The sequence below is a fragment of the Onthophagus taurus genome, chromosome 7 (assembly GCF_036711975.1).
Source record: "Onthophagus taurus isolate NC chromosome 7, IU_Otau_3.0, whole genome shotgun sequence".
Classification (NCBI taxonomy): domain Eukaryota; kingdom Metazoa; phylum Arthropoda; class Insecta; order Coleoptera; family Scarabaeidae; genus Onthophagus; species Onthophagus taurus.
This window is the reverse complement of record NC_091972.1, coordinates 40,763,130-40,784,274: the sequence shown is the minus strand read 5'-3', so window position 1 is coordinate 40,784,274 and position 21,145 is coordinate 40,763,130. Positions and strand designations below refer to the sequence as shown.

The 21,145-nt window shown below is 35.5% G+C and overlaps 2 protein-coding genes across 2 annotated transcripts; one reads left to right on the top strand and one right to left on the bottom strand.

The window, feature by feature from the left end:
* Positions 1–819: 819 nt before the first annotated feature.
* Positions 820–7,758, bottom strand: LOC139430909 (uncharacterized). The gene is made up of 3 exons (XM_071198373.1): positions 7,470–7,758; positions 6,632–7,410; positions 820–5,840 (listed from the first exon to the last, which is right to left on the bottom strand). The coding sequence occupies exons 1-3, from the start codon at positions 7,675–7,677 to the stop codon at positions 855–857; spliced, it is 5,973 nt and encodes a 1,990-aa protein (XP_071054474.1). The 5' UTR covers positions 7,678–7,758; the 3' UTR covers positions 820–854.
* Positions 7,759–12,693: 4,935 nt separating this feature from the next.
* LOC111419971 (5'-3' exoribonuclease 2 Rat1) lies at positions 12,694–19,134 on the top strand. The gene is made up of 10 exons (XM_023052863.2): positions 12,694–12,935; positions 12,994–13,570; positions 13,625–14,088; positions 14,770–14,988; positions 15,050–15,526; positions 15,587–15,676; positions 15,739–16,070; positions 16,957–17,175; positions 17,231–17,397; positions 18,775–19,134. The coding sequence occupies exons 1-10, from the start codon at positions 12,861–12,863 to the stop codon at positions 19,023–19,025; spliced, it is 2,871 nt and encodes a 956-aa protein (XP_022908631.2). The 5' UTR covers positions 12,694–12,860; the 3' UTR covers positions 19,026–19,134.
* The last annotated feature ends 2,011 nt before the right edge of the window (positions 19,135–21,145 follow it).

Below are 21,145 nucleotides of genomic sequence, written 5' to 3'. Positions count from 1 at the left end.
AGAATAATGTATCCTACAACCGTATAATGCTCTGATGCGGAAGATACCGGACCTTCTGTATAGCGACGTTTGTCACAATGCGTCACCCCAATATAAACACTTACATATAAAATAATGACATCATTTGCTTTGCTTCGCTAGTATCGTCGCTCTTATCATTTATCGCAGCTCCAACATAAACGTACCCTAAGACTCAGCCCGCTGGTAAAATGAACGAGTTGGTTTACAGGTGCTTACCCAATTAAGGGCCGGTTGTACAATATAGCGATAAACTTCCCGACAGCGTTATCTGGCGGATAAGTTAGTTTGTGCTGTATTACAATGTACGGATATTTTTGTCGGTGAGATTATCGGCAGGATAACTTATCGGGTACTCAGTGGTGCCGATAAGACACTTATCCGGCAGATATTTATGGTTACCAAGGTTTTTATATACAAACTTTGTATGATTACTGCATAGGTTAACCTCTAACATTAAACGTTAACCTTATATGTACGATGTGTCAGTGAAAATTTTTTTAAACAATTTATATTGTCAAAATCATAATTCAAACTTCAAAGAAAGACGTTGGCGTTACCATTCTACGACATAAATCACTAGATATGGGGAAAAACTATTACCAACCGACTCTTATTTCGCCGATAGCAATCCTACCGACAAAAGCAGTTTGTACAACAGCGAATATCTTTATCCTCCTGATAAGTTTATCGGGCGGATAGATATCAGGTAGATTTATCGGTATATTGTACAACCGGCCCTAAGTCTTCTTTAAGATTGTAACAAAAGTTAAAAGTAGCAAATTTAAACAATTCTTCTTGTAATGAAATTAAATAAAACATGTTTATTTAAACAATTAATTTACATCATAAGTTTTAATAGCATCATAAATTCCTTGTTTACTGGCAGGAAAGAAATCTAACAAATATTCCCATCGATCCAATTGCAATCGAATAACAATACTATACTTTAAACAACGATACGAATGCTCGTGCGCCGTTCTTCTAAACAATCCCTGTTTAATACCGATGCTATCGCCCGATTTTAAAACGTCTAATATGTCCCTAGCCAAATTATCTTGACCTATAACGGCAATTTTTCCACCAAAAATGAAATACATTGATTCGTCGATGGATCCTTTAAACTGAACGTAATCGTCGGAAAAGAAATAGAGTACTTCGGCTCTTTGAACGATTTGTCTCAAACAATCCGAATGGCAATTACTAAACACCGGATGGTTATAAATTAAATGACCAAAGGCGCTGTTCATTACCGCTTCGCGCAAGTAAATCGGGGCTTCTTTCAACAACTTAGGATATACTTCGCCCGACGTGGTCATCCAAATCAATTGAACGTATTTATTTACGCGAGTTATGAGAGAAATTGAAACGTCTTCTCGATCCATAAAGAAAAATAAACGATCCAAACGCCGTTGAAAAACCTTTTTCGGTATCGAAAGATCGTCATAAAGAGAGAATATTTGACCGTAAACCATGGCGTTCAAAAGGGCACCAATTATGAACGAACACATGAAGAATATTATGAGAGGTGCTGCATGGGGATAAAATTGGTTTGTTGCCGAAACCGTTAAAATGTGAGTAGCTAAGAAAATTCTCGAAGAAAACTGCACAAGTTTTTCCATCGAATCAAAGTCTTTCATTTCGTTACATCTTGGAATAGGAGGATTTAAATTTACGCTGTATCTACATGCGATCACCGTCAAAATTGTGGCGTAAGCAACGATGAAGAGCGTCGTCCAGCAAATTATCGCCGATATTTTAAAAACCACAAATTTTACGTTAACTTTATCGACGTTCGAAGCAAAATAATCGGCAATGTGAATCAATCGAAACGCTCGATTTATTCTAGAAAAAAAGTAAATATCGTCTAGTAATGAAGACCGCATCTTTACGGACATAATGATAACATCAAAGGGTAAAATGCTCAAAATACACAACCACGTTTTTAATTTGTATCCTTTAATTCTTTTCTTAATTTGCATTAAATCGGTTATTAAGTAGCCTTTCGTGTCTTCAAAAGCTAAGCGATCTAAGGTTAAGAAATAAATAATGTATAAGATATCACTTGCATAAAGCAGAATAATAATTTGAATAGACCAATCGTTGCTTGCCATGTGATACAAATCGATTAAAATTGCTATGTAACATGTGTATGAAATAACGAGAAAGGTCCAAATCTTAAATTTCACCCCCCTCGGGTTGTAGGCTTCGCATAAATCGATTCCTTCGCTTCTTTTTGAGATATCCTCGTGGGTTAAATACTCAGCTATTTGAATTTCCTGTTGTCTTGAGGGGATATAGGTGAAGTAAATCGATCTTAAAGTTTGATATTCGGTGAGAATTTCGGGAAATACTTTCAATAATTTATAAAAATTTAAAGATTTTATGGTGAATACTTCGATGTGACTCATCGCGATTATACTGATTTGAATCCGAACGAATTTTTGCCGTTCCAAATTTCCAAACATCGCTCCTTCCATAATCTTTGTTAATCGAGTTCCGTCCGGCGATAAAATATCCGCGACTCCACTGTAAATTATATAGGTGGTATCTTCGACATCGTTTATCGTGGATAAATAACCGCCTTTCGGAACTATTTTGTAAGTTAAATTATCCAAAAGATTTCGATAGAATATATCGGATTTATTTGCGAAAGCCGAACAATGCACTAAACGTTCTCCGTAAATTTCGAAAAAGAAATCTCTCCTTAACGGAGTCGAAAATGGTCCTAACACGTTATGAATCGTTCTTCCCTTCGTTATTTTCCAACTCACCTCGAAACTATCAACGACGATTTTCATTAATCGTTTCGATACGTTCATCGATTTCATAAAGTGATTCAAACTATTCATTCCGGCTTGTTGCGATGTTAAGAAAGTTTTGTGTACGGAATATATGCAGAAAGTTTTAGCAACGATAAAAGTAATAATCGCTTGACCGAGAAAACTCAAAATCGATACTGAAATTCGAACGTTTGCCGATGCAATCAAGTAACCCCTAAAGCCGTAACACATCAAAAACGACGCCGCCAAATACATCCCGTAAAGGTGCGCTTTAAACTTCGAAATCGGTTTGGCAAAATTGGAGGCGATCAAAAAGCTGCGATCCACGCAAGAAAATCCTTCTAATTGCGGATGCGCTTTAACGTTTGCGCTAAAATCGCATTGAACGTTAATTAAGAAACTTCCGATGTAATTGACGAAAACGATTATTAACGGCGCGTACATTAATAGTAACAATTTATTTTCCGATTTGATGACTGAAAATTTTAAAACTTGCATATACTGCCAATATCGTCCTAATGGAAGCAATCTCACAATATTTCCGATAAAATACGTCAGATAATCGTCTTCGTTCATATCGGTTTGAATCGGAAACAAAGCGAGCAAATCCAACAAAAATCCGTGTGTTAAATAATGTTTGGCGGTTTTTAATGGATGCTTAATTAAAACACCGCGCTCGTCGTAATAGCAAACGTGCAATCTCACGTAAATATCGATTAAACCGTAAGCGTATAATAAATAAAACATTGGTTTATAATCCGGCACGTTTAAAATATTGACAAAATGAACTAAGGCGCTAAAAATGGCCAAAAAAGATCTTATTCCTTCCCAAATATAAATAAAATATCCGTTCGGTAAAATTGTAACTCTCGATAAAAGATATCTAATCCAATCAAACGGATAATACATATCATAGGGAACGAAATAATCGTATTCTTCGAAAGAATCCGGCTTCATATTATAACCGAATAAATAAAACGACCGCTTCGATGAGTACCGATACGTTTCGAGGGGAGTTAATCCTTTAATATTATCCCGTTTCAAATCTTTTATCGCCAATTGATACTCGTTTTCCAAATCCTTTTTAACACTACCGATCCAATCCAAAACTTCCGGGTATCCCAATAAGAAGTGATGAAAATTGACGCATTCGATTTGCACAAAAATGCAGGTCGTTCGTGTAACGAAAGTTCTCATTGCCGGTAATTCAAAGAAAACCTCAACTAAATTAATCGGTTGCGGATGATTTAAAGTTGTCACTACTTTACCGTCCAGGTCTAAAACGTCCACGCTCCCTTTATAAAATAACTGGATCCTTGTTAAAGTATCTCCGTTGTAAATGATTGTTTCGTTACTCGGTCGAGTTATAAACTTCATTAGTTTCATTAAATCGAAAAACGATCGATTGGGAAGATTGCGAAAAAACACCATTTGTTTAACGATCGCCCCAAAAACGTTATCGACAACTTCGCCGTAATTAACCGTCGACAAGTCGGACATAAATTTCGGTTGAACGTTACTAGTACGTCCGAAATCTAGTTCCCAATTACATTCGTAATTATTTTTTAATCTCTTCACGTAGACATCCGATAAATTATTCTCCCTTATGAAGGTGACCAATTGAGACGCCTCCGTTTGCACCCGTAATAACGAAAGTTTGCTTAATGTGAACAAAGCGCTAACTCGTGCTATCAGAATCCATTTACACGAGTTCGCGATAAAAATAGCGAACATGTAAAACACAAAAAGGTGCTCATCATCGGCATCCAATAAACTAACTGACGTCATTAATTGAATCGCATCGAAAATGTACTGCTGAAATCGATTCGTCGAACCTTCGCAATACACCAAAATCGCAAATAAAATGTAACATAAATAAATGTGGGAAAAAAACAATTTCGTACACGTTATATAAAGACAATTAACATTAAACTGCTGGGACCACTTCGTAAATAAATTACGTACCCTCCACAATTTTATGATGCGATTCATATGCATCATTGCTTGCGCTCTCGGAGTGATTTTTTGTAAAATTGTGGGAGTGTACAATTCTAATGGTAAGCAAGATAGTATGTCGGCCCAAAATACCTCACTTTGCAAGCGCGCCACTGATATACTTCGGAATGTTACGTGTCGTATTTTCGACGTTTTGATCGCCGTCGAACATTGAAGAAATAAATCCACCATATAAATAAACGTGATAAATAATACCAACGGTGTATAGCCGGGAACGTATTCCTCCGTTAAAAAACTCGCATAAGGAACCAAAAAAGCCACCACAACTGTTAGCAGAGTGATAACCGCTTCCCAAACGACCGTAATCACCGAATGCGGTTGTAATATGAAAGGAAATTTGGTTCTAACGAAAATCGGATCGCTATCCGTAGCCACTCGTTCTTTAATTACCAACATGTCCAAGTACGAAGCGGTAAAAATTAACCGTTCGAAAATCCTTTTATCGATTTCATCGACCAAGAAAATGTTTTGAAAATCGTGCCTATAAGCCATATCGGTGCTGTTCGACATTAACTTGTGTAAGGTATTTTTTAACCAATAAATGGTCGAAGTGTCTACATCGCGTGCCTCCGTAAACGATCTTTTCCACAACAACTCGTACACATTGTGCAGTTTCTTCGATTGTTCGATGCGATGTTCAATTTTTTCGTAGATTTGTTTCCAACTGTGTGGATATCGTTTATAACTCGACATAAAGTTTCGTTTATCTAAAACGTGAAATTCGCAAAAGGTTTTCGCCCTAACCGCGTTTACCGAAGGATAACTACAAACGATTCCGGCCTCTCCGATACATGTCCCGCTCTCCAACGATATAATTGCGGATTCGCCGTCTTCTTCCGATAAAATATCGATCGTGCCATCGGTTAAATACATTAGTTTATCTTTCCAATCGCCTTTTCTGTAGATGTAATCGCCGGGCATCACAAACGTTTGGGTCATTACCAGCGAAAGATCTCTTAAGTACGATATATTTGCGATACGGAAGAGATTTGAGTGTTTGAATGCTGGCCAACAAACGTCTAACTGCAAAAAGAATAAATACATATAAGCAATTAAAAAGTGACTACTTAGAGATACTGTAATGTCTATTAAAAACTGTTATATGAAAAGTCATTGAACAGGTGTGAAGTTAGGGGTTTTTTAAGAAGAAATGTTTAATGTTACTTTATTTTGAAGGAAACGAATAAATTATTAGTTAATTAAAATGCCTAAATCCAACCGACCTAAAACAAATCAAACCAAATCCCACATTCCTCTCATGTGCGACGGAAACTAGACAAACTTGCTGCCGTAAGGAACAGTTAGCATTTTGCGGAAGATGCAAATAGAAGTCCAAATAAACCAAATAAATATGGGATAAAAGTGTTTTCTACAGTAGATGTATATTAGTATATTACAGTATAAGTGAGGAAACTATGATTTTTCATTAACGCGTATGTCGGATTTTCACACGAGCCGAAGGCTAGTAAATTGCTCGGTACAATGCAATTTATTATTTCAGCAGTACAAAATAAGACGGACTAATAGTAGAATACAACAAATTATATATTTTATTGTGTTATTGTGGGAGGAATAAGCATCAAATTTTGGGTCTGAGAGACCCAGCTCGCCAAACAGTGTGATTTTTAAACCACCACAAAATAATTGAACAAGAGTTGTTAGGGTGAAATTAAGGTTTTTTAAGAGCGAGAGACGCATGACGATGATTATAAAAATGTAATGTTAATCTATTGTGAAGACACAATCTATTGTACACGTTTAAAATAATAATATAAACATCGCTTATTAGTTTAAAATTAAAAATTGAAAATTACCATCATTTCGCTTGATAACGCAGGTGTTAATAGATCGTAAAATTCATCTCCAGTATCTAAACCGCCATAATTAACCCATCCGGTTTTAAAAAAATTATAAGTTCGATCCAATAATCTCTGACTAACTGCGTGATTTCTTCTAGATTTGTATAAAGAACGAAACATGTTCATATAAACGTAACTAAAATACGACGAGTTTTTCAGGGCAATCGTCATATTAGCAACCGTAACCGAAACGATAAATAAAAACGATATATACTGTATAATTCCACCATAATAATACCAATATATACTGATATGACCAGTCATATAGTCCGATTCCAAAGTCATTCCGTAGCCAACCAACTTGGCCAATAATCGTAGTATCGTTGTTAAAAAGGGGCAGTTTTTATCGCATTCTTCTTTCGATTGTCCCCAACAGGATGAGTTACACATTAAACTGTATGCGACTAAAGTGCAAAAAGTTAGTTCAAGTGGGTATTCTAACATCCTTAAATTGTAGAAGAGCAACATGCGTCCAAAACGAACATGAAAATATATTATTCGGGCCACTCTTAATAACCTCAATAGGGTGAGCAAACAAAATATATTGTAATATTTTTCGGAAACCAACGGTCGCAGTAATCTGAATGGACATAACGAGATTATCTCGAAAAATAAAATATATGAGGGTCTATACGTTGGATTCCATTCTTGTACATTTAATGATGGTATATAAATTATTGCCAAGTTAACGAATACGTCTATAAGATAAAGTAAATCAAGCGCAAACATAACAACTAAAATAAACAAAATTAGAATGAAATATGTATTAACATGATTAATTAAAAAAACTTACAGTCTAAACGTTCATTTAATCTTTCGATGCAATCCGTGTTCACGGAATATGATAATGTATAGAAAACAATAACATAGTTTAAAATTAGGTTACTGAAATACCAAACTGGTTCCGTTGGCAAACTGAACATTCGGCGCCAAAATGGTTCATGTTCATCTTTTATTGGTAGTTCTGTTTTTGAGTACTGTTTTTTTAATTGAAATCCCATTATCTCTTTTCTACTACCTTTTTAAACGAAATATTTTCAAAATAATGTAGACAACTTTTCTAATGAAGTTTGATTCATTTGGTTTAACTGACAAATGTTTGGTCAAACCAATCAAACGTTGTTATAGAGATCACATTAGATATGATGAAAATAATCCTAAAATGTTGTTACAAGGGGGCGAAAAAATCAACCCCTATAATACTTTGCATCAGAACTTTTTAATGCGTCTAGTACACTTTTCTATTTAAAAACTTGATTAAAGAAAGGAATTCAATACACTACATTTTTGTCGCCTAACATTTTTTCTTAAAATCTTTAGTTTGACCATAAAAAAATAAAATAATACAATTACAGTTACAAAAATCGTCAAAAGGTGTCATTTCATTAGCAACTCTGCCAAATTTCATTCTTCTAAATTCCTCCATAGTGGATTTATTAAATAAAAACAATTTTTCCCCTAACTTTAGAGGGCTGTAATTTGGAGGAGAGGGGGTTATAAATAAAAAAATTATATGAAAGACACTCCTTAATTTTTGATGTAAAATCATCCCTTGAAATCTTTCTCATCAATTTCGAAACACATGTATATCGAAATATAGAAAAGATTAAAATATCGGGAGATATACTTATTGAACCAACTTGAATCGAACTGTAAGTAATCCGTACTTATGACTAGGGCACGGAACTTTTGTAACGGAACGATACGATTTACCCCCACCACTTGTTCTCCTAGAAAACAAGTCGGTGGCGTCAAGTCAACTCACCTCATCGGTTGTTGTTGACGACCGACAATCGGTTTATTACACGTCAGTGTCAACTGTCAGTACGATTTGAAAATATTAAAAAAAAATATATTTTATAACTTTAATTCAAAAAACCATGATCCGATTTGTAATATCAATCACAAATCGGATACGGATATAAAAAAATTGCTGTTAACGCATATTGAAACAACCATCCCTAAATTTTCTTCTGTAAATGACGTTCTAGTTGACGTTAACCCCTTCCCTACCAGAATTAAATTTTATAAAAAGTCATTTATCACCCAGCGGTACTTTTAAGTCTCACTGTTGCAATAATAATCACGTTAGCTTTGATTAGCTGAACGTATGCATATTTTGCGAGACTTTTAAGTACCGCTGGTAGACAAAGGGTTAAAATGAGTTTGTACCTAGAAAATAATCTTTCAACATCACAACTTGTAAATGGAGCATAAATAAAATACTGAGCTATTGAACCATATTTTTCCTTAAGAGTTAAAGGTATATTGTTTTCGGCAATTTGTTGAACAATTCTCAAATCCGAACAACAATTTTACCACAAAGGGAAACTAAAAACAATTCTTAAAAAAACAATAATACGAACTCAACCAGAACTCCAACTTCCAATTAAAGGTAACTAAAGAAAGATAAATAGCAAATTTGACGTAATTATACGGATGAAAAGCGTCGAATACTGCACATTTGGACAACAGTGAAATCGTACTGACAGTTGACAATGTTGACATTGATGCGCAATAAAAAACCGATCGTCGGTCGTCAATAACAACCGATCATTTTCTAGGAGAACAAGTGGAGGGGGTAAATCGTTTCGTACCGTTACAAAAGTTCCGGGCCCTACTTATGACTCTTCTCTAAAGGCATATGGAGCATCATATGGAGCATGTGTATACGTAAAGTCAGAAAACGACAGTAGAAATAGTCAAGTCCAATGGGGTCATACACACTTGTTAAATTTAGAGAAAATTTTTACCTAAAACGATATATGCAGGTCTTTGTCTTTGTATGAACACAAAGTAAAAGAAATATTTTGATAAATTTTATGTTTTGCGTAATTTGAAGTGGAAAATAGCAAGTATTCAAACGAAATAATGTCGCGGCTTTTCCGTGACGTAGGAAGTGCACAGTCTGAAACAAGTTAAATTGTCCGTTAGATAGCTTGGTCGAGAAAACGGTCCGATTCGCCAGCATGTTCCCCCACCCTATAACGGCAAGAAATACAAATAGTACTAACTAATGGATATAATTCAGCATGAATTTATTCAATATTTACTAAGTAATTCAAATAATGTTATTCAATAATGATGAAAAATACCAAATAATACATATTTAAGTTATTACAGTTAGAAAAAAAAAAAAAAATAATAATAATAAATTTTACGTATGTTACGTTGAAGCTTTTTGCCGTTATGGGGTGGGGGAGGCCTGCTCGTTTTCTTGCTCAAAGCACGCACTCCAGTAAATATAAGGTTCGTTCCAACCGCACAAATTTGACTCGTCGTGTACGCGTACACGACTAGTACAGGACTTTTTTCTGCGCATGTTCGTCCGTGGACACGTTCGTGTACGCGTACGTTTCGTCAACGCTGTTGGAACGGTTTGAAATTTCTATGTACGTTTTATATCCAACCCTGCCGATAGTTAGCGCTGCAACCACAATTTACCATTTCAAACGAAATCCATTTACTCATTTTTTTAACAATAATAAACTAAAGTAGCATTAATTAGAAATGTAAAATGAACATAATAATCAAAGCCACGACGTTGTCGGGCAACTCACTGGCGTCTCGTCGCCTTACGGCAGAGACTCGGGCCACATGGACCACATCACGCCACATATAGTATACCACGCCACTGGTTGAGTTTTAGTCGGACAATCGACCAAACACGTATTGAACGCTGCACCGTAGAGAACCCCCCAACAAATTTTACATGGGCCAGCATTCAACCAGTATCGTTACGTTGCGGCACATCGATGTGTTCAATACAAGCATGTTACTACTACGCTATAACCCGTTCGCTGCTCTATACACATGGTGACATCAACAGCCCGAAACGTCGTGGCTCTGGTAATAATCCTTACTACATAAATGAAATAAAAATATGCATGTTTTTACACTTTTTTGATTAATTTGTCTATGAAACTTATCATAAAACATATATATGAAATAAAAGTTCTTAAAAATTTGTTAAACAAAACACCAGAAACATGTAAAAGAGTAGAGAATAATCCAAATTCAAATAGACAGGGTCTGTCACGACGAGCTAATTCTTATATGTATATGGCAAACTACTGGCACTATTTTTGTGAAAATTTGCATACGGGTTTACCCGAAGTGCTCGTTTCAGCTAAAATATTTTCAGATTTCTCCAACTTGCGGTTATACTGGAAATGGACCCCAACTTCGTTATTTTAACAATTTTTATTGAATTTTCGAGATCCCTGCCAAATTTTAATACAATTTGATAAAGTCATCATATGTGTAGAGTGCACCATTTTTCAATTATTTCAGTCATTTCGAAAATTTGGGCAGATACAACCTTCACAATAAAAATAATTTTTCGAAATTACACTCGAGTCCGGCCAAATATTCCCAAAGTTTGCACAGAGACGACCCATAGCTTACATAATACTTGAAAAGTAACCCCCAAATTAGAGTTGCCATTTAAAAAAATGAAGTTTTCGACTTTTCGAGATAGGGAAATTCGGGGAGAATTTCTGACCAATCTGTATAATTTTTTAAAAAACTTTAAAGGGTTATGTAAACTATTCTCTGTGCAAACCCTGAAAATATTTGGCCGGACTCGAGTGTAATTTCGAAAAATTACTTTTATTGTGAAGGGTTGCATCTGCCATAATTTTCCAAAAAACTGAAATAATCCATAAATAGTGCACTCTAGACATATGATGACTTACATCAAATTATATTAAAATTTAGTGGGGATCTCGAAAAATCAATAAAAATTGATACATTGCATTTAAAATAACGAAGTTGGGGTCCATTTCCGGTATAACCGGAAGTTGGAGAAAACTGAAAATATTTTAGCTGAAACGAGCACCTGGGATAAACACTATATGCAAATTTTCAGAGAAATAGTTCCAGTAGTTTTCCACATAGATATAGACTCAGCTCGTCGTGACAGACCCGCTTGATGGTAAAGATACCCATAAGGGATACAAACAGACCGGCTGCACAATTGGAAATGAGTTATGCTCTGTTATGGGCAAGCGCTAAAGAACGTGACAAACCGTACATCGTCGAAACCAGGTACGCATTTGACTTGTCGCGGACGCGTACATGAACGCGTCCGACGGTCGTTGGAACTCATGACAACTTGTCGCCGACCAGTCCGCGGGACGTCCACGGGTCGGATGGAACAGCACTTTTCAACTGCGCAGGTTGGTGACTGTCAATTGACAGTCAAAAGTGTGGTTGGAACGAACCTATAGTATATCTCGATGGTCTCTATTAACAAATCATAATAAGCATAACCTATAAATACTTAATCTCTTTTCAATACAACCTAAATGACATTCATCTCTTTCTCGCAGTTGAGTGAGGAGCAGGGGACGCTAAGGTGATACTCATACGTCATCAACGCGGGAATTTTAAAAGCGCAAATGAAAATATAAATTTACAAACATTTTTTAACAATGATTTTGTTCGAAAATATTCAAAAAAAAACACTGGTAATTATATTTTATACAAACTTTCAGAAAATATAATTAAAAAAAAATCGTGTATGACCCCATTACTACGTATGTAGACTCTTATGATGAAAGTGAAGGTACTAAGAGAACTAAAACGTGAAAAGGTAAAAATTTTAGCAAGTAAGAAGTTTTTTATTTTCTTTCTTATATGTATATTTTCCGAACTAGCAACATGGATCCATTTACAAGAACTTACAAGATGATAAATTTAAATTACTATCTCGATTTTCTTCAAGATTCGTACATAATTTTTAACATATTTTTTTTACTTCTTTTTTAAATGCGACAATGATGCGTACAAAATAATGATAAATTATAATTTTTCACAGAAAGTTTGCTTTATGGCGCCCTCTAAGAGAAAATGGTAAAACCATTAAAATTTTAGTTCTAAATTTCGCCTAAAACCAATAAACTTTGATAGATAACCTTAAAAAGTATAGCTTTGAAATCATTTAATTAACTTCATTTAATAAACATTAATTATTCTATTAAAACAACAATAGAATTGTATATTGAATTCCAAATTTTCAACTTTGAAATCATGATGTGACAAATTTCCGGTCAATCGTGTCCATTTTCATGAATTCCCATAACGCGTAACGATGCTCGCGCGTGTTCTTGTTTAAAATCATTCGTTTCCGTGTAAATTAAGAAATTTTACGTGTTAACTCATTCCATACAATTTCAACATCATGGGAGTTCCAGCATTTTTCAGATGGCTTAGTAGAAAATATCCTTCTGTAGTCGTACATTGCATCGAACAAAAAGTAAGGTTATGTTTATTTATCAAACTACGTCCTATTTCAATTTTAACCTCTCTCACAGACAACTGATTTACATGGAAATCCAATTAGTGTTGATTCTTCTGAACCTAATCCAAACGGGGTGGAATTTGATAATTTATACTTGGACATGAACGGAATAATTCATCCTTGTACTCATCCCGAAGACAAACCAGCACCGAAAACTGAGGATGAAATGATGATTGCTATTTTTGAATGTATTGATCGTCTGTTCAGGATCGTCAGACCACGCAAATTATTGTATATGGCCATTGATGGGGTTGCCCCAAGAGCTAAAATGAACCAACAACGTTCAAGACGTTTTCGCGCATCTAAAGAGACCGTAGAGAAAGTTAATGAGATGAGTCGGATTAGAGCTGAATTATTGTTAAAAGGTGCAAAATTACCAGCTGAAAAGGCCAAAGAAGAGCATTTTGATTCAAATTGTATTACACCTGGAACTCCTTTTATGGCTCGTTTATCTGAATGTTTACATTTTTATATACACGATAGGTTAAATAAGGATCCTGGATGGAAAGGAGTGAAGGTTATTTTGTCTGATGCAAATGTGCCAGGAGAGGGTGAACATAAAATAATGGATTACATCAGAAAACAAAGAGGTAAATGTTTAACTATTTTCATTTTTTATTAATTAAATTGTTTTTTATTAATAGGTCAACCAGATCACGATCCAAATACCCAACATTGTCTTTGTGGAGCAGATGCAGATTTGATTATGTTAGGTTTAGCAACACATGAACCAAATTTTACAATTATTCGTGAAGAATTTAAACCAAACAAACCGAGACCGTGCGATCTTTGTGGTCAACTTGGTCACGAAATGAAGGAATGTATGGGTTTGGCAAGATTACAAGATGGCGAAGATGAAAAAACTTTTGGTTCGGAGCAAGAATTTATTTTTGTTCGTTTAAATGTACTTAGAGAGTATTTAGAACGCGAATTACAGATGCCTAATTTGCCTTTTACGTATGACTTTGAACGAGTAATTGATGACTGGGTTTTTATGTGTTTCTTTGTTGGTAATGATTTTTTACCACATCTTCCGAGTTTAGAGATCAGAGAAGGTGCCATTGATCGATTGGTTGGTCTTTATAAAGATTGTGTTTACAAAACACATGTAAGTTATTTAAAACTTGCGTTTTTAAGTATGAACTACAGGGTTGGATGATCTAAAAAGCCGAATAAGTACGTGTGTCAGGATAAAAGTGACATACATATTTATACCCAGCTTCCAAAACTACAATCAGGTTTTCTTTCTGATTGTAGTATGTATGTACATATATGTATAATAAATGACTGAGCTACAGTCTTCATTATACAGGCTGTATCTGAATGACTGCAACAAACTTCAAGGGGTGATTGTGACCCAAATTTCATTTTCCTAGCGTTTATGGTTTTTGAGAAAAAAAAATTAAACCAAAATTTTCCGCTATTTTTGGAGGGGTGTAGCTCCTTAGGGGAGCCGAAGTCGCCCATGGTTCATATATGAAAGTACCCTTAAAATTCACTAAAGAATCACCCCTTGAAGTTTGTTGCAGTCATTCAGATACATCCTGTATAACTTTGTTACTTCTCTTAAATTTTTCTATTACCTTAATGTCTCATCATAATTTATCGCATAAATCTTAATTTATTTTGGAAAAGTTATTCATAAATTTAGTTTAGTATACTTCATAAAATGGTATAATTTGATCCAGCCCTGTTGAGATAAATTCAAGTATTATTAAAAAAATTGCTAACATTTAAGGCAATGACAGGTGTTATGTAAAGTTCAAATAGTTTTTATCGAATTTTTCAGGGTTACTTAACAGATAGTGGTGATGTTAATTTGGAAAGGGTACAACTGATTATGTTTGAATTGGGGAAAGCTGAGGATGAAATTTTTAAAACCAGGCAACAAAAAGAATTGGCGTTTAAGGCTAGGGATAAAGCAAAAAAAAGAAGGACAGACGAGTATCAACAACGGCAAAGGAAACCCGATTGGGCTATATTAGAAAACACTCAATTTGCTCCAATAGTAAATAATAATGAAATAGGAAATAATCAGTTTATAACAAAATTAAAATTTTTTATTTCAGCCTTTAGGTCAATCAAAGACAATACTAAATCCAAGACAAGAAGCCTTTCAAATACGAAAAGCAGGAATGCATTCAGCTTCGGACAGTTTGCAAAGTGCTGATAATAAAGAAGCTTTGGAATCGATGTTACGCAAAGATTCAAACACTTCTTCACCTAGTACGGAAGAAAATAAAGGGATTAAACGTAAACATGACGAGAGTGATGAGGAAGAAGAACCAAACGATGAAGTTCGTTTGTGGGAGGATGGATTTAAAGATCGTTATTATGAATCGAAATTTGACGTTACGGTTGAAAACTTAGAATTTAGAAACGCGGTAGCTCTGCAGTATGTTCGTGGACTGTGTTGGGTTTTGCGCTATTATTACCAAGGTTGCGCATCGTGGAAATGGTATTACCCATACCATTACGCGCCATTTGCATCCGATTTTATAAATATTGCTGGATTAAGCACAGAATTTAGTACTGATTCTAAACCAGTGAGTCTATTAATTGACTCATACCATATTATGGAGATATTAAAAAAAATATATTTTTAGTTCCTTCCACTACAACAGTTGATGGGTGTATTTCCTGCTGCAAGTAGTCGTCATATTCCACAACCTTGGACACATTTAATGAGTGACCCTGTAAATATACCTATAAGGGACATAAACCTTTATTATTTTAAAACTTTTTTCATTTTTTTTAGGATTCTCCAATTATTGATTTTTATCCAACTGATTTTAAAATAGATTTAAATGGGAAGAAATTTGCTTGGCAAGGTGTCGCTCTTTTACCGTTTGTAAATGAAACACGTCTTTTTAAAGCGTTAGAACCGTATTATTCTGAATTAACACCAGAAGAGGTTAAACGTAATATAAGAGGCGATGATCGCTTGTATGTGGCAAATGGGAACAGAGCTCATGGTATTATTAAAGCACTTTATTCAGAGAGAATTGATAAAGATTTTGAGACTGCAGTCAAAATTGATGGCATGAGTGGAACTGTACTGTTAGCAGATGATTATGTTCCAATTGGAGAGTAAGTCTTACAAGTAATATATCTTATGTATGCTATAGAGAAAAATGTGTGGATATGATAAATCTAATAATTTGCTTGGTGGAAGTGTGAGACTTCTATTTCAAAAACTGCAATAACTTGTGTGAACTCTGCATGCGGCAGGTAACAAACGACAACTCTCCACATTACTGTACTAATTTGGTTGTTCATCCTGGGTAGCGCTAACAATAAGAAGTGAAAGATGAGTTTCCATGATTCGTTACTGTTAGGGGTAGTTTTTGATATTAACCGTTTTTCTAGAAATCCGCCTTAAAATTATCCTCATTTCTTACATTTTTTAAATTTTTCGCGATTTTTAAGAAGGGTGTACGATTTTAAAAAAATGCGCCTGCCATTCAGTGTTCTCCATTTTGAATTCTCGAAAACGGACATCAGATTCGTCATCAGCGACCCAACAAACCCCTTGTGACAAGATTTCGCAACAATTGTAAAAATAATTCGAACTAAAATGGCGATCGGACGGATATGACGATATACGTGTCGAATATTTTTCCGCACACTACTTGTATGCCAAGATTCAAGAAAATCGCCGTATGGCACTTCCCTAGTGTTACTTGTTTCTGTTCCCGTCTTCGGGAATAGTTATTTATATAGTCCAATTTATTCAAAATGTAGATTAAAGAGGCACCAAGAAAATCAGTAGAATAAACGTTAATGAAAATTCATGCAAATTAAAGCATATATGATGACGTGAAAAATTTTAATTTAATAAACTGTTTTTCTGTGGCAATATTTTCATTGCACAAAATAATAATAACAGCTACCACATAATCTTTAAAATTGAATATTAAGAAATATATTGTAATTTCTATTTCCACCTGTATGTACATTGCTTATTTCTTTACAGAACTATTAATTCTCCCATATTTGGTTTAAAATCAATACATGACAACAAAGTTTGTTGCATAAGATATAGAGATCCAAAGTACAACAAAGAATACATTTTTCCCGCTAGGAAATTAAAAGGAGCAAAAACTCCACCAAGAGTGTTAAAACCTCAGGGTATGGACGATGAAGGTCATCGAAATTGGAGACCACAAATAGGCATGGCGCCATCTACTACGAGGTAACCTGCGAATTAAAAAAAATTTTAATCAGGGTAATATTTTATTTGCTTATAGAGCTTCGTTAGGTCGACCTGGACATAGAGCTTTAAATCATTACGTACCCAGAGGTTCTTCAAGGGGAGGTCAAGATTCAAGACAAAATCAATCATACAGAGGAGGTTATCAGAGTTACAACCAACAAAACAGTTATCAGCAAGGCGGATATTATCAAAATCAAAGAGGTTAGTGTCGATTGATTATACATACATGTAGATTATCCAGCAATTTTTGAACAGCCTGCATTTTTAATTATCGAATTTTATACATATACAGGTGTCCCGTATCTTCCGCATCAGAGCATTATACGGTTGTAGGATACATTATTCTGATGCGACCTTTCTAATAAAATTTTTTCGAAATGTTTATAATAACCGCACGGGAACAATTTAAAGTTATCCGCTTTTGTCCAATAGCGGACGAGTTTGATTCACCGAAAAAGTTTATTTCTCTTCGCGTGACGAATCCATTGGTGAGTACACGTAGGAAACGAGTTATCATCGGCGTAGCGGACCAGCCGAGGACCTGAGTCTGATTGCGATCTGCTGATTGGACGAAAAACAGTTCGTTTAAACAGTTCCCGTGGTTCCCGGTTATTATAAACATTTCAAAAAAATTTTATTAGAAAGATCGCTTCAGAATAATGTATCCTACAACCGTATAATACTCTGATGCGGAAGATACGGGACACCTGTATAGACCATAAATATATAAAGGTCTCTTTTTCAAAAACGTGTTCCATGTCACGCCTACCCTCGCATACATAGTATATCACGACAAAGCGTGCCCGAAATTTTATCATTCGCGACCCCATCGAAAACACGTTACGCGCCCCTCGATAATTCGATTGTTCGGCAGTGTGGCGGTAGTGGAGTGGGAGAGAAAGGGGAAGCGCGGGGCGACGCCGCCCCCGACACCGTGATTGTGAAATTAGCCGTGTGAGTGCCGGTGACGGACGCACAAAGGACGCAATTACTCGGTCTGCCGCCGGCACCGACGTCATTGTAGCGTCACGCCCGCAAACAAAACGAACAATGGCCGCCCATAAATTGCTTGTTTCCAACTATACGAGACGCCACCGTCGATCGCTCGCTCGCTCGCGACTTCCGATAATCCTCCCGACGTTATTGCGCGGGTTATTAAATCGCATTTAAGTAAGGGTTTCGAAATTGTTTCCACATCAGACAAGATTTTATGTTAAAATTATAAATAATGCTTTAAAAGAGTCTTTTTAACGATTAGTTAAGCTGGGGGTTGTTTTCTTTATTCAGTGAAGCGATAAAATGGAATAAAGGCAATTTAGGCCATTGGCTATAGAGGAAGTTTTAGATAAAGTTGGGTCAGTTAATTAAGTTCCGATCCCCACTATGGTCGGTGCTGCAGTGGACAACCTAGCCACTGGACGGTTGATTAGATTTCTCGGTAGAAGGAACAATTTTGATTGAGTTCTAATAAAATTGATCAAACTAAAACTTTGATGGAATTAATTTACATTTAATATTAATTGCCATCCGTATTAATTTGTATTTAATAAACAAATTGATTTATTCTTTGTCCTTTAGATCAACAAAAGGGATCCGGAAATTATTACAACTCGAATTATTCGCAAGGCAGATCAAATCACGGAAGTGGAGGTGGAGGTTACAATTCGTATAATTCCCAATCCCAACAAGGATATTCTCAACAAAGAGGCGGATACAATACCAATAATTCCGGTAGATATCAACAACAAGGAAACCGCGATCAGCATAGAAGAACTGGCGGTCCGTATAAGGACAGATTTGAACCGTACAGTTCTCAGTATAGAAGATAAATAAGTTAGAATAAGTAATAAGATCGATAGAATTTTTTATTTGCGATAGCAGACTCACTGGTTTGTACCTTACGCATTAAAAATAACGATTTATTTTTACTTTTATCAATTTCGACTTGTATTTTCATTATGATTTAGATATTTTTAAAACATAGCAGTATAAAGTAGAAGTGAGTTTATGTTTCTTGTTTTTGTTTGTACAGCAGAGAAATAATCAATAAATTTCAATGTTTTACAAAAGCAATTTGTTTAAACAACGTTGTAGTATAAACCTTTTTTCGGATCCTAAATAATCTTCACAGAATGAATGAACATGTCCTTTATTATTATTATTACTATTGCTGCCGGGCTGAGGGGAGTGGCACCACTTATCATCACGACCTGTAAGATCTATTGTAACTTAAGCCAAAAGCTTAGGGCGAAAATAGGTCCTTGATAAACCTTAGTATTACTCCAAAGTCTTGTTCCTCTATGTTGGTACGTGTCAGGCTTACTTTACCGAAAATTTTGTGTCTAATCGTAAGACGATCTCTGGCGACACGTTCACACAATATATGTTCAGCAGTCTCTGACTCGTCGTTACAAAGTCGACAGATGTGGAAGAGATGGTATTTTAGGGGCGCATGGCCGGTCAAAAACCCTGAGAGCGACTTTAGATCCCCTTTGCTGAGGCATAAAACCTCTTTGGCTTGGTTTTCCGACGGAATTATCATACTCTTCGCTTGTCTGTGACCTGGACATATTTTTCCAGTGTAAGGCTACCTTTGAGGCCTCCCAACTATTGATTAGCTATTTTCAGTGGCTTTTTTGTAGTTCACAACCGGATTGGGGTCCAATAAAGGGCGTCTTTGGCCAGCTTGTCCGTCTTTTCATTGCCCTCAATGTCTCTGTGACCTAGAACCCACCATAGAGTAACCCCATCCTTATTCACCTTCCTGCCTCTGATTTCAAAGTTGATTTCCTGTGTCTTTGATAATATAGTGTTAATCCAACTTAATCTTGCCTAACTCTACAAAATTTTTAAAAGATCATGATTCTTACGCAGGTATTTATTGTTGTTAGCTGCTCAAATCATCACCTAAATTGTTTTGACAAAAAACTGATGCAATGAAATAGGATTAGCAGAACTATTGTTTCAAGTAAAAGTGAGAATAGCTAAAAACTAAAAAAAAACTTGAAAAGCGAAATATTCTACTCCTACAAATCACATGCAAGTTACCATTACAATAATCATAATCGCTATGTTAAAACTCTGTTTACAGCTGTGTCTCTCAACTTATTTGCATCATGGCCTTTGTCGCCGGTAATCTCCAATTTGTACATGGAGATGTTTGGAAAGGAAGCTTTAAGAAAGAGTCCGTGAGAACGAAAGCTATGGTTTCGTTATGTGGATGATAACTTTTTGATCTGGCAGCATGGAAAAGAACATCTTCTGAAGTTCCTAGAACATCTATGATATTCAACACCCCATGATCAAGATTACTATGGAAACGGAAGCTGCTAAACAGTTACCTTTCCTGAATGTTTTGGTCACTAGGAAGACAAAACTAGAAACGTTCGGGTTTAGTCGACTTGAGAGACGCACGGCTAAACCCGAATATTCAGGAATACCCAAGGTTCTAGTTGTAGCTCAAGTGTTAGTGTTAGCTCTAGTTTTAATTGTTATTCAGCGTCGGGTTGTTGTATATTTTTTTTGAACTAGAACTAGAAACATTTGGTATTAGCCGACTTAAGATCCAGATAATCCCGAATGTTTCTAATTCTAGGTCTAGTGTTAGTTTGTGATAGTGTTAATATTAATTCTAGTTTTAGTTGTTATTCAGCACCAAGTTGTTGTGTATTTTATCCACTTCGAACTTGTTTCTCAAGAAGATTATCGTGTTAGTGTTAATTCTAGTTTTAGTTTACTATAATACATTAAGAACTAATAATTGTGTAAATAATATCTATTTCATTCCGTGACAAATCCGCGCATATCTGAGCTTATGATATAAATGGGTCAATAAAGGGGATTAGGATTCAAAAGGATATACAGGAAGACAAGCATGCAGTGGTTCATACAAAGTTGACGCAGCAATATTAATAGACACAGATAACGACTTAGTCATAGAACGTTTTAA

What these genes read in the sequence shown, in the direction of transcription:
- LOC111419971 (XM_023052863.2), top strand. Translation starts at nt 12,861, where the DNA reads ATGGGAGTTCCAGCATTTTTCAGATGGCTTAGTAGAAAATATCCTTCT. An exon ending in ATGGCGCCATCTACTACGAG is followed by an intron (nt 17,176 to 17,230) that starts GTAACCTGCGAA and finishes ATTTGCTTATAG; the next exon opens with AGCTTCGTTAGGTCGACCTG. An exon ending in ATATTATCAAAATCAAAGAG is followed by an intron (nt 17,398 to 18,774) that starts GTTAGTGTCGAT and finishes TTTGTCCTTTAG; the next exon opens with ATCAACAAAAGGGATCCGGA.
- LOC139430909 (XM_071198373.1), bottom strand. Translation starts at nt 7,677, where the DNA reads ATGGGATTTCAATTAAAAAAACAGTACTCAAAAACAGAACTACCAATA. An exon ending in ATTAAATGAACGTTTAGACT is followed by an intron (nt 7,411 to 7,469) that starts GTAAGTTTTTTT and finishes TGTTTATTTTAG; the next exon opens with TTGTTATGTTTGCGCTTGAT. An exon ending in CGTTATCAAGCGAAATGATG is followed by an intron (nt 5,841 to 6,631) that starts GTAATTTTCAAT and finishes TTCTTTTTGCAG; the next exon opens with TTAGACGTTTGTTGGCCAGC.